General features: G+C 34.9%; 2 protein-coding genes across 4 annotated transcripts; one reads left to right on the forward strand and one right to left on the reverse strand.

Moving 5' to 3' along the window:
* Positions 1 to 10,296: 10,296 nt before the first annotated feature.
* LOC132311677 (protein neprosin-like) lies at positions 10,297 to 17,312 on the forward strand. Its single transcript, XM_059809712.1, has 7 exons — positions 10,297 to 10,904; positions 10,996 to 11,082; positions 11,745 to 12,038; positions 13,895 to 14,065; positions 15,673 to 15,726; positions 16,168 to 16,314; positions 16,595 to 17,312. Exons 1-7 carry the CDS (start codon positions 10,722 to 10,724, stop codon positions 16,970 to 16,972), a joined length of 1,314 nt encoding a protein of 437 aa, XP_059665695.1. The 5' UTR covers positions 10,297 to 10,721; the 3' UTR covers positions 16,973 to 17,312.
* A 514-nt stretch (positions 17,313 to 17,826) lies between these two features.
* Positions 17,827 to 24,848, reverse strand: LOC132311678 (uncharacterized). 3 transcript variants are annotated; one of them, XM_059809715.1, is made up of 10 exons: positions 24,586 to 24,848; positions 24,409 to 24,468; positions 24,244 to 24,291; positions 21,648 to 21,780; positions 21,475 to 21,551; positions 20,402 to 20,500; positions 20,248 to 20,318; positions 20,057 to 20,147; positions 19,835 to 19,953; positions 17,827 to 18,115 (listed from the first exon to the last, which is right to left on the reverse strand). In XM_059809715.1, exons 1-9 carry the CDS (start codon positions 24,811 to 24,813, stop codon positions 19,843 to 19,845), a joined length of 918 nt encoding a protein of 305 aa, XP_059665698.1. In that variant the 5' UTR covers positions 24,814 to 24,848; the 3' UTR covers positions 17,827 to 18,115; positions 19,835 to 19,842. The 3 variants fall into 3 exon arrangements, with proteins under 3 accessions (XP_059665698.1, XP_059665697.1, XP_059665696.1); XM_059809714.1 differs by having other exon boundaries at positions 17,827 to 18,152; XM_059809713.1 differs by lacking the exon at positions 17,827 to 18,115 and having other exon boundaries at positions 19,636 to 19,953.
* Positions 24,849 to 26,304: the final 1,456 nt, after the last annotated feature.

Genomic DNA, 26,304 nt, shown 5'->3' on the forward strand with positions numbered 1-26,304 from the left:
TATCACGAGATGATATGGAGGAAACTTGTGTAATTTGCGTAATAGATCCTTGAGTCAATTCCAGATTTCAAGGTTAGAGAGTTAAAGAAGCTGACAACCAGATATTCTGTTGAATGAGCAACAAACAAGCACCCAAAATTCGAGAATAGAGAAGCTCAAAACTTGCATATATAAATATATGTGTGTGTGTGTATATATATATATATATATGTGTATGTATGTGTTGAATTTGCGTATATTGTGGCTATTATATGTATTGAATAGAATGCACCCACATGGAGATGAGCACATTATAGCATGGATTAAGGGATTGCTTGTGACACAATCCTTGAAAACACCAGAATAGAAGCCCCTCTCCCTCTCTCTCCTCCCCAATACATTGCAATTTCAACAAACAGATCTCAAGTCTTGACCTTCCTTGGGTTCATCCCATCACCTCAAAGTCCAAACCCTGGTTTGCTAATTATTATTTTAATCATTTGAATTTGTTGACTAAAACTGTGCTGCCTTCAACAATTTTAAATTTGATGTTCTTTTGAATCAAAATAAAAAATATTAAATTAATTTAACGATCTTAATTGCATTAATTTTGACATACACCACTCCATGGGTTCTTGTGACATGCAGGCTGTTTAAGAGTGCAAATTTAAGACAATAATTGAGAGAGTTAGTATACATGATACATAAGGGTTAAGTGCAAAAAACTCTCCTATACTATAGATATAAAAGTTTCTATGTAGTATAAAACTCCCCTATACTATTAATTTGGTGCAAATACCCCCTAATGGCATAAAAATACTATAATACCCTCTTATTAGTAAAATTAAAAAAAATTTAAAAACTAATGCAAGATAAAATTACTATTTTAGAAGATTCCCAAACTTTCTCTCTCTATCGTGACCCTGCAAAACCATAATTTTGGGAATACAGACTCGATTGCCTCTTCCACTCTTGCAAAACCCAAATTTTCCTCACCACCACCACATCCTCCTCCACCCCATTCCATCAAAACCCTAATTTCCCTCCACCTCCCCCACTTCCCCCCTCCTTCTTCTTCTACTCACATCCTCAACGCCATTAGGGCTTTGCTATTCGGCATAGGCTACGACCATGTACTTGTTTTGGTCCCTCTTCGCTCCCAAAATCCAATCCATCATCGTTGCCTCAACGTCGTCGTTTCCTACATCTCCACCATCAACGTCAACATCTCCATCATTGCCATTATCTTCGTTGGCATCTTTGTCCATGGTGACTCCCGTCGTACAAATGATTTCAATCAGCTAGGCATAAGCCTTGTTTGCCTCACCTTTTATTCTCAAGCTCTGTTTTCGCCGCGCGTGAAGCTCATGGTTGCTTTATTATTATTATTATTATTTTATTGGGTTTGGGGGTGGTGGCGGCGGCTTTAGATGTGGGGGTGGTGGTGGTTTTTGAGTGCGGTGACTATATATATATGGTGGTAGATCCATCACCACCAATTGTTGTGGCAGTAATGTGGCAGGCGAGAGTCCCTTAGAAAAGGGCATAATAGGAAGAGAAGGGTAAATTAGGGTTTTAAAATTTATTTTATGTCAATTTTGATCAAAAAGTGGTCAGAGGGACTTATTTGCACATTTTTTGAATTTTATGGACTGAAATGCATATTTTCAAAAAGTAGGAACTATTTGTGTACAAAACCTATATTACAGGCGGGTTTTGTGCAATTGACCCTATATAACATAAATATCATAATAAGTTAATGGTGTATCTAAATGTCCCACAAAAATTGATGATTTCATGAGTATATTTGATTTTGTATCAAAATGAAATTATTTATTTTGGATCAAAGTTAATGGTGTATTTGCACCATTATGTGTGTTTCATTTTGTAGCTCATTGTTATGGTTTAAAATTTAACTCAATCTCTTGTTTACAGTTACTTATATATAATTTTAGGTTTTCTTTTATTTAGAAAAGTATTTAGTTTAGAAATATCAAATGCAATGTAAGTCAACAGTGGTACAAAATATAGTTTGGAAGTTTTTATTAGGGTGAAAAAAGAACTTTCTTGTGTGATGCCTCTATATAAGTGTCCGTTGATTAACTGAAAATCATTGCAGGAAGGTGAAAGTTAGATGAAAATCAATGCTGAAAAGTGAAAGTCAGATGAAAATTAATGCTGGAAAGTGAAAGAAAAATAAATAAACTTTCTTGGATTCATTTGGTTAGCATAAAATGTTTTCAAGAAATTTGTGGAAAAACTTAGTTCATAGTTTGGATAGCATGAAAGTTAATAGAAGATATTAGGATTTACCTAAATTGTCTATTTTTTTTATTATAAAATATGACAATAGGTCTAAATAAATTTATATTTAATACACTTTTTTATTTTTTAAATAATAAATGTAATATAAGAATCTAAATAATAAAATTTTGTAAAATACATGGAGAGAGACAACTATTATAATATTCTTACTAAAAATAATGCACAAACATAATCTATTTTAGAAAGTGAAAAATGGGGTATAATTGGAATTTCATATAGTTTTATCAAGAAAGAAAACATTTCCTATCCTCCATGTAGGAAAATTTTGTGAGAAAGTTGGGTGGTTTTGGAAAGTTAATTTCCCACAAAAATTTCCAGCTTTCGAGATCAAGACTCAATTTAAAGTGAAAAAAATACAATTCGATCGAACTTGTTTTGGACATGAAATTTACAAACACAAAAATTACATATTTCTCACAAAAGATTATGAGAATAATTAGAAGAGCTACAAGATGAACCCTCTTTGATTCAAGTCAAAGGAAGGCAATAAGGTTACAAGAAAGATGTAACCCTTATTTTTCAATCCTTGAATGAAGAATTAAGGTTATGTTTGTTTTAATTTTGAAACATTTATCAAGAACTTAGAAAACTATTTTTAGAGCTTTATAAAAGAAAATTCTATGAAAACAAACAATTTTTTTAATTGAATTTATAAAAAATAGTTTTCGAAATTGCCAACCAAAAAGAAAGATTTTTATTTTTTATTTTTTATTTTTAATAGAAATAATCTTCAAAACTGAACCAAACTAGCCCCAAAAGTTTGAGAAGATGGTGAAGGAAGTTTTTTCAACTTGGGCTTTGGTGCCTTCCTAGCATTAGGTTTGGAGTTCGATTCCCACTAGGAACTTACGACTACTTGTGACCATGCCTTCGCTACCATACTAAGTAACTTACCTGACCCGGGTGGGGAGGCGTCCATCCTGTTGTGGTTTTGTGGAGTCTGATTAGGTAATTATTTTTAGGAAGATTTAATTATATGAAAACTTCAAGAGTACTGAATTTTAGGGAAAATTCAGTTTCCTAATCTGGTTTAACTTCCTTATAGGTTTAAGAAAAATTCAGTTTTCTGATCTGATTTAACTTCCTTATTAGTTTTGGATTCTATAAAAGGCAAGTTCTTGTAGGACAAGTTTGGAATTCTATAAATATCAACTCTAATAAGATTTTAGAGAGTGTGAGAGTTAAAGATAAATTTGTGCCAATACAAGAGAGAGCAATTGAGAGAGAATTTTCCATTGTAATTCTTCATCTTCTTCATAGTGAATTTGTTCGGTGTGCTCCATGGACGTAGCCCTAAGATTTGGATGAACCATGTATATTTTGTGTTCTTGTGTGTGATTTTTTTTCCTTCGTGATTGCTTGTTTATTCTTTGAACAATGTTGTTTATTTTGCATTTTTGCTACAACAACTAGTATCAAATCTGATTGATTGTGCAGTGCAACTCTAACAACTGATATCAGAGCCTTTGGTTGAGAACCTATTGCACAGAAGGTGTGTTTGACAAAATTCCAAAAGTCTTTCGATTAGATCTGTCCGTTCGAGTGGAAGTATTGGCATTAGAAGGTAAGACATCCACATCCATGATCTAAAAGTTCGATGGCACAAACTTCGGTTTCTGGAAGATGCAAATCGAAGACCTCTTGTTTCAGAAAAATCTGTATCAACCTTTGGGAGAGAAGCCAGATGATACAAAGGATGCAGATTGGGAATTACTTGATAAGAAGACTCTTGGCACCATCAGATTGATGTTATCAAAGTCAGTCGCCTTCAATATCAAGAATGAGAAGACGACGAAGTCTCTTATGGCAGCCTTTTCTAATATGTATGAACAGCCTTCTGTAGCGAATAAGGTGCACTTGATCAAGAAGTTGTTCAACATGAAGATAGTCGAAGGTGGTAAGTTCAACGAGTATCTAAATGCATTCAACGAGATAGTTAGACAATTAGAGTCTGTTGATATCGACGTTAAAGACGAGGTCTGAGCACTGTTAATTCTAGGGCAGTTACCCGAGAGTTGGAGTAACACAGTTACAGCGATTAGTAGCTCTACAGGGAAGACCAAGTTGAAGTTTCATGAAGTTGTGAGCATGATTCTGACTGAAGAAATCAGAAAGCAAACAACAGGGGTTTCCACCAGTGGTTTGGCATTGAATGTTGAAAGTAGAGGCAATGGTTCAAATAAGAAGAAGGGCAACGGTAATAAAAACAGAGGCAGATCTAAGTCAAGGAATGGAAGGACACAGTCTCAAAATTTTAAGAATTCCGTAGATCTCAGTGACGTCGCGTGTTAGAATTATGGAAAGAAGGGACATTACCGTGTTGATTGTAGACTTCTAAAGAAAGGAACCGAAAGAAAAACTGAAGCAAATGTTATCTCAGAAGAATTAGATGATGCATTGATATGCTCTTTGGAGAGCAAAACGGAGTCATGGGTTTTAGATTCCGGCGTATCATTTCATGGCACCTCAAGCAAAGAGGTATTTAATAGCTATGAACCGGGTAACCTTGGTAAGGTGTATCTTGGTGATGATCAACCTTGTAGCGTCATTGGCAAGGGTGAAGTGCAAATTAAGTTGAATGGGTCAGCTTGGAATTTAAAGGATGTGAGACACATCCCTGACTTAAGGAAGAATCTAATTTCGGTGGGACAATTGTTAGATGAAGGTTTTGTTATAACCTTCAATGAAGACTTGTGGAAAGTTTTCAGAGGCGTTATGACTATTGCACGTGGTAAGAAATCTGGCACTCTCTATACAACTACCAGTGTTTGTGGGTCTATAGCAGTTGCAGAAAACAGAGAAGATCACAACCTTTGGCACTAGAGACTAGGTCACATGAGTGAAAGGGGGCTCAAGATTATGAACTCAAAGGGGAAACTACCAGGCATACAGACAATTGATATTGACTTTTGTGAGAGTTGCGTGATGGGCAAGCAGAAGAGGGTCAGTTTTAAGAAGAGTGGCAGAGATCTCAGAAAGGAGAAACTTGAGCTAGTTCACACAGATGTCTGGGGGCCAGCCACTGTCTCAGCTATTGGTGGAAAATATTACTTCGTGACTTTCATTGATGACCACACGAGGAAAGTATGGGTTTATTTTTTGAAGCATAAATCTGAGGTATTTGATGTGTTCAAGAAGTGGAAGGCCATGGTGGAGAATGAGACAGGTTTGAAGATCAAGAGGTTGAGGTTAGACAATGGTGGTGAGTATGAAGACACTGGGTTTAAGAAGTTCTGTTTTAATAATGGGATCAGACTAGAAAGGACTGTGCAATGAACCCCACAGCAGAATGCGGTGGCAGAACGGATGAACAGAACATTGACAGAGAGAGTCAGAAGCATGCGCATACATTTAGGTCTACCCAAGCAGTTTTAGTCAGAAGCAGTCAATACGGCAGCCTACCTAATTAATCGTGGACCATCGGTGCCTTTGGAGTATCGAATACCAAAAGAGGTATGGAGTGGCAAAGAGGTAAATCTTTCATGGTTGAAAGTTTTTGGTTGTATTGCATATGCGCATATTAGTGACCATGCTAGGGGAAAGTTCGACCCCAAGTCACTAAAATGCATCTTCGTTGGGTATGGTGGAGATGAGTTTGGTTATCGACTCTGGGATAATCAGAATAAGAAAATTATTAGAAGTACATATGTGATTTTCAACGAGAAGGTGATTTACAAGGATAGAGATGCAGCACAGTTAACTAGTCCTGTACAGAGTAAGCCTGAGTTTGTTGAGTTGGATGATGATCCAGAGAGCATTGACGCGGAGCAGACAGATGAGGGTTCTTGCCTAGAACTCACAGAGTATAGTTCACCGCAGATTCCAACTCCTATGCCTACACCCAAAAAGTCTATGCGACCTCATGTACCGAATAGAAAATATTTGGATTATATATTGCTCACATATGATGGTGAGCCTGAATATTATGATGAAGCATGTCAGGTTGAAGATGCTCGCAAGTGGGCGCTTTTAATGGAAGATGAGATGAAATCTCTTATCTCCAACAAAACATGGGAACTAGCCAAGTTGCCCATGGGAAAGAAAGCTCTTCACAACAAATGGGTGTACAGGGTAAAAGAGGAATATGTGGTTTTAATAGATACAAGATGAGGATGGTGGTCAAAGGCTTTCAGCAAAAGCAAGACATTGACTACATAAACATTTTTTGCTCGGTTGTGAAACTGAGTACCATTCGCTCAGTTCTTAGCATTGTTGCAACAGAGGGGTTGCACCTTGAGCAGTTATATGTCAAAACTGCTTTCCTCCATGGTGACCTTGAAGAGGAGATTTACATGCAACAACCGAAAGGTTTCTCAGTCACAGGGAAAGAGAAACTAGTGTGCAAGTTGAAGAAAAACTTGTATGGTTTGAAGCAAGCCCCGAGGCAGTGGTACAAGAAGTTTGATGGTTTTATGAAGCAACATGGCTATAACAAGTGCAACGCTGACCATTGCTGCTACTTCAAGAGGTTTAAGTCAAGTTTCATTATCCTTCTACTTTATGTTGATGACATGTTAGTGGCAGGTTTTGATTTTGAAGAAATCAGCGAATTGAAGAAGCAGTTATCTAGTGAATTCGAGATGAAGGATTTTGGTGCAGCGAAACAAATTCTTGGGATGAGGATTAGTAGAGACAAACAGAAAGGTACTTTGCAGTTGTCTCAGGCTGAGTACGTTGAACGGGTTCTTAAAAGGTTCAACATGAATAATGCTATGGCGGTGAGTACTCCCTTAGCTAATCACTTCCGATTATCTCAAGATCAGTGTCGCAAGATAGAGGATGAGAAAAACTTTATGGCTAAAATTCCATATGCCTCAGCCATTGGAAGTTTGATGTATGCCATGGTGTGCACAAGGCCAAACATTGCATATGTAGTGGGAGCAGTAAGCAGGTTTATGAAAGATTTAGGCAAGCTACACTGGGAAGCAGTAAAGTGGATATTGAGATATCTACGGGGTACCACAAATAGATGCTTATGTTTTAGAAGGGGCGAAATGAAGCTACATGGTTATGTAGATTCAGACTTTATTGGTGAGGTAAACCACAAAAGAAGTATTACCGGGTACGTGTTCACAGTGGGTACAACTGCAGTTAGTTGGGTTTCGCAATTACAAAGGATTGTAGCATTATCTACTCCAGAGTCAGAATATGTGGCGATGATAGAGGCCAGCAAGGAGATGATTTGGTTCCAAGGTTTGTTGATAGAGTTGGGATTCGAACAGATGAATAATGTTTTGCACGGTGATAGTCAGAGTGCGATACATCTGGCAAAAAATTCAGCATTTTATTCAAGAACCAAACATATAGGATTTCGATATCATTTTATCATATCTTTGTTAAAAGATGGGGTGTTGACACTTGAGAAAATACTTGGCATCAAGAATCCGGCTGACATGTTGAACAATACAGGGACCATGGAGAAACTGAAGCTGTGCACAACTTTAGTCGGTCTTCTAGCTTGAAGACAGAAAGAAGCGCACCAACATGTATGATACATGCATGAGAAAAAGATGGAATAGGTTTACAAGTGCTCCAGCCTCCAAGTGGGAGATTGTTGTGGTTTTGTGGAGTCTGATTAGGTAATTATTTTTAAGAAGATTTAATTATATGGAAACTTCAAGAGTATTGAATTTTAGGGAAAATTCAGTTTCCTGATCTGGTTTAACTTCCTTATTGGTTTAAGGAAAATTCAGTTTCCTGATCTGGTTTAACTTCCTTATTGGTTTAAGGAAAATTCAGTTTTCTGATCTGATTTAACTTCCTTATTAGTTTTGGATTCTACAAAAGGCAAGTTCTTGTAGGACAAGTTTGGGATTATATAAATATCAACTCTAATAAGATTTTAGAGAGTGTGAGAGTTAGAGAAAAATTTGTGCCAATACAAGATAGAGCAATTGAGAGAGATTGAGAGCTAATTTTTCATTGTAATTCTTCATCTTCTTCATAGTGAATTTGTTCAGTGTGTTCCATGAACGTAATCCTAAGATTTGGGTGAACCACGTATATCTTGTGTTCTTGTGTATGATTTTTTTTTCTTCGTGATTGCTTGTTTATTTCTTGAACAATGTTGTTTATTTTATGTTTCCGCTACAACAACTGGCATCAAATCTGGTTGATTGTGCAGTGCAACTCTAACACATCCCGGATCCTCGAGGATTATTCGGGACAAAGCCTCGGATACCCCGGGTACGGTTATCCAAAAAAAAAAAAAAAGTTTCATCTCCAAGCTCTTAGCGGTGAAGCCATAACCTTACATATAGAATAATTTGTTGCGTTTGGGACCACCGAATCTGTGCTTCGTAATTAAAATTTGAAAAAATTTAATTTAAGTTTTGAACTGAATTTCCTTCACTTCCAAATCTAAGACGGGAATAGTACATATTAACTTTGTAAATCCATCAATAGTAAAAATTGTGGAAATACAAAGGAGGCCAACAACAACTATTACTTCACTATCCACCCAGCAACAAAAGAACTATGACTGTGCCAATTGTCATAGTTAGAAGTGGGGAAGCCCATTGTTGCAATTGAGAGGGGATGGGGTGAGGCCCATTGCCACTTTTGATTGACCATATTGTTTTAAAGAAGAGCATTAATTCTGTCTAGAGAATATTGAAAGCATGTCCCTCTCATATTCAACTAATCATATACAACTAATTAGTTTAGTGGTCCTTTCCAAATTAAAACCCCTAAGTTTAGTGGTCCTTGACTGTGCCAATTGACAAATTAAACCACAATAAAAGATTTTATTTTATTTAAAATATTCCACTTACTATTTTGAATTATGCAGCTTACAAAAGATTTTATTTTATTTTATTTATTTTTTAATTGAGCTTTCAAAAAATTGCAATCAAATAAGTTCTTGTATAGTATTGAAGATTGAAAAACTATTCTTAGAAAACTAAACCAAACTAGTCTCAAAACTCTAGATGATTTGGTCATTCACAAACTAAATCAAATTAAGGGCAAAATTTCTGGATGATCTTTTAAAGTTACTAAACCTAAATTCATTAATATTGTTCGCAAACTCGGTTTTCACATTATATTTTTATTAAAAAAATGCTTTTAGAAGTCCAACACGGTCCTACCTTAATGCATTTCATGACTAGCTATAGGATGCATTTGATGAAAAAAACTTCCCTCTACCTTTAATACTTCGTTATTTGAGTCATTAACCAATTGTATTACGTCACATAAGCAAAAGTGTTTTATTTTAGTGGGTTATATATATCATTATGTGTCAGTATCTAATCAATTGGTGATACCACGTTACTAATACAACCAGCTCAATTAAAATTTTCTTTCTTAACCCATAATGTACATTGTATATCATCAAAATTATTTTAATATAGGTTGTGTATGGATATTATGCAAACAAAATACAATTTTCTCAAGATATTTATTTTTAAAAATCGCTTTTAATTTTGCACATTTTTTCATAGACAAACAAAAAATTGCATATTGTATTATTTATTTTTCTTTCTCCTTTTCCTTTTTCCTTTTATGGTAAACTAATACTAATTTCATTACTCATTACCAGATGCATATCATTTCATAATGATGAATACTTCATTATTTTACAAACAAAACAATGTATGTATCTTAAGGATAGTACTAACAGTAACATATTATGTTGGTGTTTTGTTACACACCTAAATTACAAGTAAAGAAATGTACCACCAGCAAGCAAGTAGGGTTAAGGAATTGGAGTCTGTGTACGCCACGTGTCATTGACTCATGTTAGGTGGCATAGTTATTGCTTGCAACTTGAGATTCAATAAAAAGGTAAGGCAATATATGTAACAGAGAGGAAACGGATGAGAGACTGTGAAGGAAAGAAAATAAAAGAAAAGCAAGAAACAAGCAAAGAGTTTGCGGTTGAAGGAATATTAATGGCGAAGATTGTGAATTGACAGAGATAGATACACATATACGTATATACGTACATATATGTATATATATATTCAAGTTAGTGAAGTGAGCTGTAATTAATAAAAGATGGGTAGGTCATAGTTTTTAAAGTGCTTTGAATATCCGCTGTTCTTTCTCTTCACTGGTGCAAGTCTATCAAGACAAAGTTTTTATCAGTCATTGTTAGACATAAAATCTTATGCTGGCAATGATGATGATGACGCTGAATGTGTTTGGGGTTGTGTGCTCAGCTTAATTAGCCTGCAAACCCACCTCCCCATTTCAGCATTTAGAGAGAGAAAATCTAGAGAGAGAGAGGGAGAATTAATTAAGTAGTCCCCATAACAAGTCATTTTCCTACTTTCCTTTTAGTACTGTTGGGGTGTTTGGGGTTATTAAGAGGTGTCTCTGATTTGCTTTGTGCCCTTCGCTTTGTTTTTGCTAGTAATGGTGTGTTGTGGCTAGTTTTTTCTCAATTTCTTTGTCTTTGTTGGGCACTGAATGAAATGGGGATTTTCGAAAGGCTTGTACCAATATTTTTAATCTTTGTTGTTATTGTTTTCTCGCAAAGATTGAGTGTCGTTTCGGGCTTAAATTACACAAGATATAGGAAAGTTGGGAGCTTGAGACTTGCAAGGATTCAGAGACATCTGGAGAAGATCAACAAGCCTGCTCTTTTAACCATAGAGGTTTGTTTCTTTCTATATATATGTGTGTGTATATATATATATGTATATATGTATATGTAAATGTTTTGGTGTTTTTGATTGATGTTCTCAGAGCCCAGATGGAGATATCATAGATTGTGTCCATAAAAGAAGGCAACCAGCTTTAGATCATCCTCTTCTAAAGAATCACAAGATCCAGGTACAAAAGTCAAAAAAAAGCTAACACCTCTCTCTCGCTCTCTCTCTCTATATATATTATATTATATTTGTGTGTGTAAAACATTGGTTAATACCATTTATTTTTGTGAGCAAATGCAATAGAAAAGCCTTTAGGTTCATGGGTACTAATAATGTTACTACCAATTAAGCTTCTCAATCTAGCTAGCTAGAGCTTCTATAATAGATCTCTCACTCTCTATATATAAATATATACACAGACAAATACATTCATATCATGTGTGTGTTTTTGTATCTGTGTTTGGTTGTGTGTAAAAGATGGTTGACCTTTCCTTTTAGTGAGGCAAATGCAAGGATTAAATAGTTCCACAAAATCAAAGGATTAAATGGTTCACCCCTCTCTCTCTCTCTCTCTCTATATATATATATATATTTGTGTGTGTGTATATATGTGTTGTGTATATATGTGTATTTTGTTGTTTGTAACGAGGAAATGTAACAAGAAAACCTTCAGAGTTTTCAACAACCAAAACAAACACCTCTTTCTTCTACAATTACTAATAGATAAAACCAAGCCAATCTCTCTCTCTCTCTCTCTATCCCTTTTTTTTTTTTTTTTCTCTCACTCTCTCTCTCTAAAAATTAGAATGATGGGTTGAATTGTGTTGAAATTAATGTTAACAGAGAGTTCCACCAGAAAAGCCCAAGATGAGAATGATGAAAGAAAGTGTAGAGAGAGATTACAAGAAGAAGAATAGTAGTAGTGGGAGTGATGGAGTCATTAGAGACAGTGCATGGCAAATGTGGCATCAAAAAGGACAAAGGTGTCCCAAGGGCACTGTTCCTATACGGCGCACCACAGAGCATGATGTGTTGAGAGCCAAGTCTTTGTATGACTTTGGGAAGAAACAGAGCAGATCACCAACCCTTCATAGACGCGTTGATGCGCCGGATGTAGTGAGTGGCAATGGACACGAGGTACGCTATCATTCCCCCACCTATGTATGACAATCATGACATTGAAGGGCCACTTAGAAATTATGTAGTACTTTGGTAAATTAAATACTTTATCTATCACATATTAGATATATCGGGAATACCGACTTTCTAGTATTTGGAGTCTCTGGTAAATAAATACTTTATCTATCTTATTTTAGATATTGTTAGGGTTGGTAATTTGTGTTTGTATATTTTAATCGTGTTATGTCGACTAAGAATATTTTACTAAATATATATATAGTTCAATACGAATACGATTCGTTTAATAATCGGGTCAAGAACTATTAACATTAATCCGATTTATTTATTAAAATATAAATTTCAATTCAACCAAATTACTAGATAGTCTCTAATTTATAAAGGAGTAAATTATAAGATACTTGTTTAGATAGTAATTTTGGAACTTAAAAAGAAATTTGCTTATGAGATGTATGGTTAAACGTGTATATATAAACGGGTTATACGGGTTAAACCCCTTAACCCAAATACAACACGATTAACTAAACGGGTTAGTCGTGTCGACCCGTTTACGACCCGAACTCGTTTAAGGTCAACTTAAACCCACTTAATTCGTGTCGTGTTCGAGTCGTATTGGCGAGTTATGTCAAATTTTGCCACCCCTAGATATTGCACTTGGAGAGTAACTTTTTAAAGGGATATATACTTATTGCATTGTCTTTTTTAAGAATTACTAACTTTTCCTTTTAAGTTTAAATATTTATATAATCAAAGTTTGTAATTTTTTATAAGTTTAAGAGTATTTTAATACAAGATGTGAAATAGAATGTTTGAATTTAAAAAGTGGACAATTAATTTAGAACAACCAAAATAGAAATCTAAAAAGTTGTCCATCGTTCTATTTTGAGTTATTTCAAAACATTTGTGCACTTGAAAAGTTCAACCAATGCATCTCACATTTGTCCATAAAATACCCATGAGGTTAAAAATTTTAAACTTAAATATATATATATATTCAAATTTAAAAGGATAATTTAGTAATTTTTAAAGAGAATAATGCAATAATTATATGTTACCTTAAAAAATTTTACCCCTAAAAGGAACATCTAATACGTGATAATTTTCAAGAGTACCCAATAATTTATCCCTAAATGTTAACAAACTCCCTCAGTTTAAAATAATTATTCATTTCAATTTAAATGTTTACTACGGTTACCAAAATTTCTAAAGTAAAAAGTCAAGGGTTCAAGTCATAATGCATACAAAATTGAATCTTTGTGCAGCAAGGTAAAAAAAAAAGAGAAAAAAAATGTTTATCATGGACAAAATATGATTATTTACGTATTTATTAATTATATTTTAAACCCTCCCCGAACTCTGCAATAAGTCTTGGGCACCGGGCTAAACTTATTTAAATTTTCCAAAAATAACAAGTGGAGTAGGAAATATTTTTTCTGGTGCAGAAGTGTGGTTTCATGAAGTATATATCTATTCTCCATAAATACATTTTATAAAAACAATGAATTTGTTTTAAATGAATTGCAAACCAATATTCTAGCTATTAGTTTCTTTCAAAGTGGTCCTACTGTATTTACTCCTTACTTGTATTTTTTTTATTTTTTATTTTTTCTCATTCAATATTTTATTTTTTTTACCAACATTATATTCATCACTTACAGATACTTTAATTACAGTAATAAATACTAAGTTCACAATACAATCCAAATAGAGCTCTGATTCATAGTACACATTAATGTGTGGGTTATTAACTTATTATGATATTGTCCCTCTGTCTTCTTTTATTAAAAGTTTATTAGTTAAACAATTTAAATGATGATGATAATGATATTTGCATGTATGCATGTGCACATTCATAGCATGCAATCGCATACACCAAAGCATCGTCAGAGGTGTATGGGGCAAGGGCGACCATAAATGTGTGGGACCCATCAGTGGAAGTGGTCAACGAGTTTAGTCTCTCCCAGATTTGGGTTCTTTCGGGATCATTCGACGGCTCAGATCTCAACAGCATAGAAGCTGGCTGGCAGGTACTACTTCTTCCATTTCTTTCACACACACACACACACACACACTATCCAGCACCTCTTACATTAATATTTTTAATTAGCATTCAATATACTATTTCCGATTCCAGGGTTAATTTTTTTTGAAAAGACAAAAATGCCCTTCAAAAGTTTTATGTTAATTTATTTTGTGCTGTATCTACTCACTCAATTTGGACAATGTCCAATTTTAATTTTAATATATATATTTTTTGAGTAATCTATAATTCATCGCCGAATTCATTATGTAAGTCTCTATTTGAACAAAATGGATGAGATAAATTAAAAGTGTGAATATGTTGATTTATAAAAACTTGAATTGTAACATTGAGATGAGACATTAAAAAGTCTATTGTCTTTGGTATTGAGTGACAAGTGTTATTTTTCTACCAATTTTTTTTATTTCAGTAAGATAAAAGAAAATGATTCTCTGATCAAAGATATATAGTTGAAAGGAGGAGTCATACAAGGCTCTTCTTTAAATGGATTTAAGTGAAATATGATTATGCCCCACTTAAGTACATTCAAGGGGAGCTTTGTTCGACTCTCCCTTTTAAAATTGAACATGGATCCTCTCTTTTACATTTTCATCCTATATATATCTTGTGCCATTACATTATTAATGTAATAATTTTACATCGCCTATGCAACAATTATGTTACATTGTTATCTTAGTGTTGCATTTCATGATGTAACTATTACATTACGATGTACCGACACGAGATGAGTGTACAACATCTCCTATATAGGAAGGGATTAATTGGGCATTACTCTAACAGAAAGAGAGAAAATGTCTAGCTAATTAAGATTGAATGAAATGGAATATATATAAACAAGTGAATCCATGAACTCATTTTATTTGCTCACCCATTCCAAAATAAATGTAAATTATTCCTTTTAATTATGTACTGAAATAAATGTTATATATATATGTATGTATGTATGTATATCTTTGCATACTATCGTTAAAATTTGAAAACATTTCCAAAATAACATGTAGAGGGTAAGTTTTGAAACTTCAATGGGAGACATGCACTAAATTCATGTTCCTTACAAGCATTTAGTGCATGTCTTGGAACATGCATTAATTAATTAGTGCATGATATATATATATTTGTTTTTGGGTAAGTTTGGTAACACGTTAACGTCAAGGATAATCAACCTTAAAATTGTTGTGTTCAGAATAGATATTCAGTGTACTCGGTGTATTGTCTATTAGGCTAATCAGAGTTGTTTCTTTAGTCGGCGCGTGTTGTGTATGCACGGCTCTGATTAGCCCTGTGTACAGTGCACCGGGCACACCGAATACCTACTCCTAGATAAAATGGGGTGAGTTAATTAGTCCAATGAGTAAAAATAATTTCCCAAATCGTGTGTGAGCCGAGATTTGACTCAGCCTATCCTCTCCCTCTTCTCTCCTAATCTCCTTGCCAAATTAAAAAAAATGTACTCGTGTTGTGTAAAAAATAAATAATGAATATAAGATTATATATTTTTTTATTTTTTATTTTTACAGAGGCTATAAATGAATTTCCTTTAAACATTTTAATTTGAAATTAGATTTCTGAAGTTCTTATCCTTGTACTAGTCAGGTTAGTCCGGAGCTTTATGGTGACAGCAGGCCAAGATTATTCACTTACTGGACGGTCAGATCTCTCTTCTTTAGTTCATTGTTTCATCATTCCTTAATCTTTTTATTAAATTATGCGCGCGCGCACACAAACGAATAAAAAATCCTCTCTAGTAACTTTTTCACACACACACACACACACAAACGAATAAAAAATGACACACGAATAAAAAATCCTCTCTAGTAACTTTTTCATGATTTGTGCTTACAATTTCATCACTTTATTTTAAAATTTCACCATTTAATTCAACATTTTGAAATTCAAAAATTTAAATGGTGAATTTAACCATTTTTATTGGTGAGTGAAAATAGGTGAAACTTTACCATTATACCTTTTGGCTTCCAACATGATTTACATATGCACCTTATTTTTTTTTTTTTTTTCGTATAACTTAACCATGATCAATGTGTAACAATATAAGTATAATACTTAAATGTTTCATTTTATATACTACAGTCGGATTCATATCAGGCGACTGGATGCTACAACCTTTTATGTTCAGGATTTGTGCAAACCAATAGTAGAATAGCCATCGGAGCTGCTATTTCTCCGATATCGTCATTTTCCGGCAATCAATTCGACGTCTCCATTCTCATTTGGAAGGTTCATATTAGTTTTTCTTCTTTAATACTTGAGCACTGACATGCATAGTATAAGTTATAACCAAATGCAGACCTGAACAACTACTCATCCACTAGATGGTGAAAGTGGGACCCAAACAAAATATCGCTTTCACCATCCAGTGGATAGGAGCGGTTTGACTCCCCATTCTATTAAAATTTTCACTAAGTTAATCATTTTTCTTGATACTTGCATAATTTTAACGGGTATTGTAAAATAAAAAAGATCGTTAGCGGATTCTAATGTTTTTCTCCATATTTAGGATCCGAAGTTAGGAAACTGGTGGATGGGCTTCGGCGAAAACATGCTGGTAGGTTATTGGCCGGCCGAGCTTTTCACGCACTTGGCGGAGCATGCCACCATGGTGGAGTGGGGTGGCGAGGTGGTGAACTCGCAGCCGAATGGCAAACACACCGCCACCCGAATGGGGTCAGGCCGCTTTGCAGAAGATGGTTTTGGAAAAGCAAGCTATTTCAGGAACATAGAGGTTGTGGACTCAGATAATAGCCTCAGCTCAGCCCAAGACATATCAACCCTAGCTGAGAACACCAATTGTTACAGCATCAAGAGCTCCTACAACAGTGGATGGGGCACACATTTCTACTATGGTGGCCCTGGAAACAATCCAAAATGTCCATGATCTTGTTCAAACCATCATCCATAATAGTTAAGGAAAATGCTATAACGAATGTGTACGTGCACGAGCTCATGCCTCATAATCATTGGATGGAGAGCCTATACGGCTAGCCTCTCAATCCAAGGACTATAAAGTGTGAGCTTACTAAAAATGTTTTTGTTATAGACTCGCTCAACAATATCACGAACAAGAGCGAATGAGTCTTATGAATGTAATCGGACTTGCTTAGTCAGACTATAAAAGCATTTTCCGTCCATTTATTCATGTAAAAATTTGTATTCTTAAATTCTTTCTTTAAATTTTGAAGTAAATAATTAGGGCTATTTCCTATTCTTTGGGGCTACTTTCACATTCTTCCCTTTTTGGGTATGCTTGGCATTTCAGGAAGCGTTATTTATAAATAAGAAAAAAGCACCAAAGAGGCATGAAAATAGCAACATTTTAAACAGGTAATTACCACAAAAACTATTTTTATTGGTTTGAAACTACGTGGAGAAGAAAATACTAAATGGAAATAGTATATTTGCGTGCTCATGAACTAAAGTCAAGGATGATAATGATGAGCTGAAGTCAGAGCATGGCATGCCTATGAACAACTTAAGTTCAACTTTCCGAACTCGTCATAAAATCAAACCATGCTACTACCTAAACTTTTTTTTTTTTTTGAAAGGTTCTACTACCTAAACTTAAATAAATTCATTTGTAGCCCTATTCCCCTCTATGTTCTCTCTTAAATGTTGAATATATCTAGGGTATATGTGTGTGTATTTTTTTCCCCTTCTTTTTGAATGAGGGAAAAGAAAAAGAAAAAAAAAAAAAATGATAAAACAGTTCTTAAAAAGTCAGAAAACAGAAAATTGTTTTCAAAAAACAGTTCTTAGAAACTATCAACCAAACATATATTTGTACAGTTTTTTGTTTTTCAGTTATTAGATTACATAAAACTGAACCAGGCAGGGAGTTTCTAAATGACTACTTTGCTGGTTTTTTACTTTTAGACACTATAATTCCACATCGTGGAAGAAAAATCACCATTATCGTCACGAGTCTCATATGGATGAGGTCGGCCGATCGAAGCAGCATCTTCTTGGCAAATTAGGTGAATAGGAGGATCCTCTCCAGATTTGTGTTGCTATTTGATACTCTCTGTAAGTAAGAATCCAGCCAACCATTAAAGTGAAGGCTGTGAAAAAGGCAGTGTTTCTTTCATTAAATGTCATGGTTGAAGCATTCAGAAAGAACACTACAATAAATATGGAAGAGTAAGGCAGAAGTTTTTATGGACAAGTCAGACGGCATGCAGTGAAATCAAGGGCAGAGGGTGAAAATTTACAAATTTATTGTCATTTATTGTAGGGCATTGTCAAATGAGTCACTTCAAGTTTGATTGACCCTATTAAAGATCAAACAATTAATCTGCAACTACTTGATAAATAATAATAAAAATAATAAAAATAAAAACAGCTTGTAAATTTGGTTCTATTCAAAGAAAACTACTTATCACTCAATAAAGAATCATGGCTTATGTACTGTTGGCTACTTCAAGTACTTGGAACGACATAATGGGTAAAGAATCTAGAGGAAGAGTTTAATGACAATCAAGAAAGTGTTCAACTACTTAAGCCCCCCACACCCCCCCCCCCCCCCCCCCCCCAAAAAAAAAAAAAAAAAGGACATTTGTCACATTACACACTATTTAATATACATGTACATTCACTCTCTAGTAGATTGCAATTAAAGTTCATAAGAAATATTAATTTTGTTGTTGAAAGAATGGGAAAGTAAAGATAAAACTTCTCATTATATAACCTATCCTTTATAAATGCAAGCTCATTGCCAACAATGTTGACCCTATTTGTTTTTGTTTATACTTTCAATAGCTACATTCAGCTTCTTTTTTTTTGTCTCCTTAGAAGAATTATGAGATTTATTAATAGAAACACTTTGACGACGAAGCAATAAGAAAGCTAGATTTGGTCCTATTAAGAAAGAGAAAGAACTGAACTTGAAGAATAATACAAGACAGAATAGAGAATAAAAGAAAGAACATCAGAAGAATAATATTACGTGGTTCAACCACCAGGGGCTTACCATATCAACCCATAAATAAAACAAATTCCTATAAATCTCTCCTCTCCTCCAACAGAACTGTTTCATACTTTTCCAACAGTATTATTAAGAAAAAAGGAAAAAAGAGAAACAGATTCTATAGTTCTGCTTTTTAATTCTAATGACCATCAAACCAATAGGATAGTATTCTTTTTTTCTTCAAAGAAAGCAGCAGAGTATTGGTTTTCTGAAAGACTAGTAAAAGAAAGAAAAGCATGCAATACGTTGTAATGTAGTTTTCTAATTATGGTATAAAGGTTCTCTTCAATCAAATGTATAAACATGATAGCAGTTAAAATTTTAAGCTACATGAGTATATATAATTATACCATGGCATATGTATGTAAACATTATAAATGCAATTTAAGGATGGAGCACAATATATCGTAATACAAAAATTGCAGTCAGCAGTGATATCTTTCTTTAATACAAAAATTTTAGGAAATGTAAAAAAGGCTATAATTTCTTGCACTCAAATGAATTGTTAATCTGGTCTAGTTTTCTACAGAATGCCAAAGGCATGGAGCTAAATGATAAAGTTCTATTTTTTTTTTAAAAAAAAAATAAATATTAAAAATAAAAACAACTCTCTTGTAAGTATATATATATATATATTAAAAATAAAAACAACTCTCTTGTAAGATTGTCAGGCCAATACAGTGTTCCAATTCTTCCTTCTGTCCCGACATTGTAACTCTTACATTATAATGTTTAATACGACAGGATATACAAGCAAAAATGAGGATAGGACAGCACCTAGGATCTCAATTTTCTTTTGACTTCAGTTGTCCTCCAAGTAAAATAAGTCCCACAGTAGATAAAGCGCACAAGACCGTTGATGAGTAGCACATTGCAAGTAGAGCTCCCCGCAATGACTGCATTTGACATTTTTTGAGTATAAGTGTAGTGAATTGAAGAAGAAGAATTAAGAAGATGAGATTTGAACAGAATTTCATTCAAAACATGTCGTTCGAACACCTTGGCAAGGAGCAAAGCATTGTCATTTGCATACTGCAATGAGCTTTCTGGTGAGCTTTGGATGCCTTGACTAAATTGCCATGAAAGAATCCTGCAATTCAAGTTCTGAAGAGAATTAACAAATGCTTCTGCTAGAAAATTTCTACAGAGAAGTAGAAAAAGAGAATTCAAAGCTTGCATGGGATGATTACCCAAAAATGAAAGCAATTGCAGCCCCAATATAAGCCTTTTCCGGTGTTAGTTCAACCTGAAGATCTCCAAACTGCAATTTGAAACAAACTTTACCATTCAGAATTTTCTATGTAGTGCTCAAAGTTTAATAGCAATTTTAAAATCATAATGTACCTTCAGCATCCTTTCTTCTTGTTTGGGTTCTTCATTGGTTGCTGAAGATGCCTGACTCGATGTCAAAAGCTTTCCAGTCATAGTCATTGCTTTGGCAATCTGTAATGGTTCAAAATTATCCAACAATAATTTAATGGACACATTCAATGGTAGCTTTGCTCCAATATGCTGAAAAATTAACCACTCAATTAAATAACAAAATATAACAAATATACGGAGACATGATCCAATTGAATGCACAAAAAACTGTCTCCCTTTCTTCTTACATAAGTGTCCAAAAAGAAGAGGACATCCATTTTGCTCTTCAAAGAAAGGGAATGCAGTTGTAAGGAAAAGGATTGAATAGAGATATTAGATGACTAGCAGCAACTAATGTAGAATAGGATAATCTTTTATTCAATTGAATGAATGGCACAAACCAGAAACACTAGTTAAATGGCCTTGGCAAGACTGGATAACTGGCAAGGATGACTGGAATTTGGCTTGCATGATCTCAGCATTCTTCTTTTATCACCCTTTGGGTACAAGTATGTACGATTCTGATAGGCATCACTAGGTAGAAATCTTTTACATATAACAAGATGGTAACTTGTTAACTCGTCACTTTTCAGTTTGAATTTACAATTTGAAAATTGCAAAATTTTACAAGCTGGTCTAATACAAATGAACCATCCTCAGTAATCACATGTAGCAATGGAAACAGTTTGATAGTTTTCCTACACTACTACTGTATTTCAGGATTTCCTTTATTTCTTTTTTATATTTTCATAATTAAATTTCTGGATTGCATAAATGGTAGTTTGACCACCTAATCTGAGTCGTGGCATAATTAATAAAAGTATATGTATTATGAATCTTCAAGCAAAATCAAGTTTGTGTGCCAGCTGAGACCAAAATTTGTAGGTAAGCAATTAAGAGGAAGTTAATGGCATGGTAGTATTGCAAAAACAGGATTGCATGCGACCTTAGCAAATCAAATTCCGTAAGTAGAAAATTGGTTCGAAAATAATTATCTTAACAGCCTTTATGTTCATACAATGCCAAATAAAATATAAAAAGATTCCGTAAAATACCCTTTGTAGTTCACCTTGACCATACTGTCCCATGGACTGGAATCTCCTTCCAGAAGATACCAAACGCTTGCCAAATGCTAAATCAGCAGCAACAACAATAACAATTGGATTCAAAAGAAGAACTCGATTTATAATCAAGTAAACCAAAAATTATAAATTTCCGTCAGTCTTGCCTGCTTTTGCATTGTCTGTCAAAGTGCCTACTAACAACGGGAGCCTGCTCACCAAATTGGTGGAAGTTGATGTGTCAGCTTGTTCCCATGCGCGAGCTATATTTAGCAGTGTCTCTCCCAGTTCTTGACCACACTGAAAATGAAAATTTCTTATGTATTAGTTTCCAACTACTGGATTTAATCAATGAAACGTGCAGTCTTTTTTATTTTTTTGGGTAGGAAAGCATTCACTACCCACCCACTATTGCCTCTATGGGTACATTGAACCGTCAATCTCCCATGTGGGAGAAGGAAGTGATACCACTTGAGCTGGCCCAGTAATGAACCTTCCAGTCAGCAAAGACAAACATTCAAACTCATAAACAAGAGATCTGAAATGATTGCTTGGGGAATGCCATACCCATAGCAAGTCTCTGTCAATTACTCAGTATTCATGGGAGAACATAACTAAATAAGTGGATCAAATTTCGAATTACTTCACTTTTAAAAACTTAATCTATATTCTTATCTTACTTACCAAAAAAGTAAAAGCTTAATCTATTTGGAGTTCTACATCCCTGCTTCAAGTATAATTTTCATGAATAGCCTGAAACATGCAAACACTTTAGTGGGTGACGTCAGCTTCATTTACTACTTGCTGCTTGAAACGAGCTTCCAGAAAGGTGGCATTTCTTGTTTATCTGTTCAGGTTGTCTTCCTCTATAGTGCAATTCATATATGCAGTGTTTTCTTGTGTCTGAACATTTCATGATTTTACTTCCTTTCTACTGAAAATAAGTCAAATATTATATTTATTTTATTTTTGTTTATGATCATAAACTTTGAGCGAACTGAAAATGTGACTATTGAATTTTATTTGAATGTTGTGCGTCTGTGCCTAATGGAATGGATTTCTGTCAGGAGGTTCATATTATATTACATTCAGATACTGATATAGCAAGGGCAAGAATACAAATTGGGATGATGAACTTCAATGTGGAGGGCTGACTAATATAAGATATGATTGTTCACCACTAGAAATGATCCCAGTTGTACCAAAAACCAAATGAACATGCCCAAACACAACACTGTTTAAGCATCACAATTTACTGTTATATGTATCTGGGATGATGATGCTGAGGTAATTAACCTCATTTGAATTAATTTGGAAAAGGGCTGAGAGTGGAGTTTTTGGAAAAGAAGTGGAATATGAAGTTACAAGCTATATGGGTGGGAATTAAAGGTTAAGCTACAACTATAATCCATTTTTTTGGTTAAATGATTTCCACGTGAACTGATTCTTTTATTCAAAAGTAATTGATATTACAAGTCTCTTGGATATAAGCAGCTGATCTCATAGGAAATGTGTGATGGTAGCATATAAGAGAAACAAGTGTTGCTACTGCGCCTACAAAATAGAGATGCCCAAAATCGTACTAAGTCTGAGGATTTGTTAATACCAAATCTTCTTTTTTTAGTTCCTTCAAGCTTCAACTTTTCTAGTGGCCCTTGTTTGATATTAGTGTTTCAATTTTGGTCCCCCTGTTCCATTTGGCATTCTTGGCATCTTGCTAAACTTCATATGTATCATTGCATCCAGTAATTTGATATAAGAAATTTAAAAATGTTGAAGGAACTAAACTGACAGAAACAGGACTATGACTGGGTCAACCATGGAACTTGCCAAAGAATTGCAAAATCGGGAAGAATCATGAGCAAAACTTGTTCAGTTGGACCAAGAAAGATATAAGATAAATTACAATGTATGAACATCACTCTACATTATTACAATGTATGTCAAGAGAAAGGTATTTATGAAGCAACAACAGTCTAGTGTTCATAAAACATGATTCAGTACGCATGCTAGAAATACTTTTAAACATAAATGGATAATAAATTTTCAAAATTTCAATTGAAGAATTTTTAATCCATGTGCAGTGACAATTTTTTTTCCCAGTATATAACACTGCTGCTCATTAATGCTTTGTTTGGTAGGAAGGAAGGAAGAGGAGTGGAGGGAAGATAGGAAGAAAGGAACAAACTTCCTTTGTTCCGTAGAGAGGAGACAACGAGAGAAAGGATAATAGGAGGGATGAGTCATTCCTCCTCCTTTACAAATTTTCATCCCTCGAAATATGGGCAGAAGAAAGGGGGGAAAACAAGTAGGGCTATTATAAAAGTTTTAAATTACTATTATCCTAAATTATACAAACAAAGTAAATTACTTCTACATTACAACTACCCTAAATTAAAATGCTCTCTTCCCTTCTCTCCTAACTAATACAGTAAATTATGAGTTTATTCCCTCCTCTTCCATCCAACCGAACAAAAAAAGGGAATGGCACAACCTCTTCTCTAGGGATGTCTCATCCATCCATTCTTCTTTCCCTTCCATCAAATTTTTTGTTTTCCCAACCGAACGAAGCATAAAACACTAAACCCGCAAAGGAAAATCTCAGAAAAGCATTAACAAAACTTTTTAAAACAAATCCATGTAAAAGGTTCCCAAAAAACACTATTGTTCAAAAGTTCACCCACATGTAGGTGTGTGAACATACATGTTGCTATCCATCCATTAAACACATAATTGAAACAGAATTGATCAAAAATCACCTACCTCATCAATAACTGGTCCATTGGAAAGATCAAAAGCTGCGTCATTCAGCTTCAGCATTTCAAAACAAATGGCAATAACTCTCTCAGTATATAACCAAGACACCAAGAATATATTTAAACTAATTGTATCAGAAAATGGATTGTAAAAAATTTAAACCTCACTTACGTCTAGGCGAAGATCGCTAGGGAGTTGAGAAAGATAGTCTGGTGGAAGAACAAAACTGTCCTGCAGGGAAAAAAAACAAAAAGGGAATGAAAATCACCACCAAAAATAGAAACCCAAATCAAAATCTTTGTAAAATTGTTGCATTTAGAAGTAAAAACTAAAATAATTTTTGCTTACCGCTAGTTGTTTGAGTAGCGATTGAGGGTCTGTTTCTGGGTCTAGGGATTTGGGAGAATCTGATTCTGTGAGGGCAAATGAGATGGTGAGAGATTTGAATTTGAAGGGTTTATCGTAGCAAGAGGGTTTGAGAGAGGTTTGAGAGGAAGGGAAATGGGTATTTCGGAGAGAGAAAGCCGAAGGGGAGAGAGAGAGAACAGAGGGAAGTTGAAGGAGAAGAGAGGTCATTTTGAGGTAGGGTTTTTTCAGTGTCAGCCACTGAAATTCGGTCGTTTTGGAAGTTAGTTTTTGTGAATACAGGAGGTGGGCCCATCTGTGAGATCAGACGTCTGAGATTGATCACCAACCGTTGGGTCATTTTGTCCCGCATCGAAATCGGATGGGAAAGAGATTGGGTATAAATGGGTGGGTATGCAGCCTTACCTAACAGTTCGAACTTTTGGGTAAATGGGCAAGCGCCCACCCGTTACAGTTGGTATCAGAGCCAAACCCAATCCTTGATCCGGTGTCACGCCAAGCGTCCGGCCCGGAAGGCGTCCGGATGAGTCCACCCGGGTAGGCAGGGTGGCCCAACCGCAATGAGGGCGTTGCGAGTTTGGGTGGCGAAAAATAAATTGTGAGCCAAAGTTTTTACAGTGGAAGTCAAATAAGGTACAAAGATAGTACATAAAAGAAATACTTCAATGATAATGATAAAAAAATAATAGTGAGTCAAAGTTTTGAAAATGAACAACTAATATGAGACCAGCTTTCCACCACTGTACTTTGATTAGACTCCTAAAAATTGGTTTTAAATCACCTAAATGCCCCCAAAACCCAAAAGCCTTAAAACCAACCTAAACAGCGGTTCATGCTATTAGACAGTTTTGATCGCCATTTAAGTGTGGAAAAAATATTCGAGAGTGGAAAAGATAGTAGGTTAACCAGAATCTCTATAGAGGCGGTGAAGTTGACATCAAACAATGTTGAAGAACTCAGAACTCACTCTCTCTTGTTTTCATCTCTATGCAACGTCCATCTTTGCAGTGTTCTCTAAAAATGATCTACTGGTGTTTGGCCTGAAAAAAGCTTGCGCCAGTTCCGATGGAACCGGATGGGCGTGCCAGGAACTGCAGTATTTCCAAAGAGAGATCCAAACAATATTCCAGAGGAAAGTCTGCGGGACCAGGCGATTGTGTTGAGGTCTGGAATGAACACTTCAGGGTTCTTTTTGCCTTTGATAAAGGACTTCGGGATAGTTAACTGATTAGGAAGAAACGAACTACTTGAGAAAGTAATTGACTGGAAAGTAAGATTATCTAATGTAAAGTAAAGTGTAGGACTTAGACTAAACAAAATGAAATTGCATTGCAGTATAAAGTAAAGATTGTATTGAAATGCGTTTTTGGCGTTGAGCCCCTTCTACGTTATACATAAGGTCCTATTTATAGAATGAAAATATAACAGTTAACAATAGCAGTTCCATTTATGCCACCAACAGCTGACAAATGTCCCAAAACATGCAATCGTACCGTTCTTGATTTTCCTAGAACCTCCACGTCCCAAAACATGCAAACGTGCTAGAACCTCCACGTCCCAAACACACAATCGTGTGATTTTCCTGGAACTTCCACGTTCTTTTCCCACGTTATTATCGTGTCTGGAGTTGCCCTGCAATTGTGCCATCATGTGATCGTGCTTTAATCCTTCTAGAGCCCCAACGTTCCAAACATGCCAACA

Source organism: Cornus florida, unplaced genomic scaffold, assembly GCF_030987335.1.
Source record: "Cornus florida cultivar Cherokee Brave unplaced genomic scaffold, ASM3098733v1 CherokeeBrave_3.0.0_Hap2_Chr06, whole genome shotgun sequence".
NCBI lineage: Eukaryota > Viridiplantae > Streptophyta > Magnoliopsida > Cornales > Cornaceae > Cornus > Cornus florida.

Coding starts and splice junctions, on each gene's coding strand:
- LOC132311677 (XM_059809712.1), top strand. CDS start 10,722: ATGGGGATTTTCGAAAGGCTTGTACCAATATTTTTAATCTTTGTTGTT. Junction 15,727..16,167: donor GATTATTCACTTACTGGACG/GTCAGATCTCTC, acceptor TATATACTACAG/TCGGATTCATATCAGGCGAC. Junction 16,315..16,594: donor TCTCCATTCTCATTTGGAAG/GTTCATATTAGT, acceptor CTCCATATTTAG/GATCCGAAGTTAGGAAACTG.
- LOC132311678 (XM_059809715.1), bottom strand. CDS start 24,813: ATGACCTCTCTTCTCCTTCAACTTCCCTCTGTTCTCTCTCTCTCCCCT. Junction 20,148..20,247: donor GCAATTGCTTTCATTTTTGG/GTAATCATCCCA, acceptor CTTGAATTGCAG/GATTCTTTCATGGCAATTTA. Junction 19,954..20,056: donor ATGCTTTGCTCCTTGCCAAG/GTGTTCGAACGA, acceptor TGTCAAATGCAG/TCATTGCGGGGAGCTCTACT.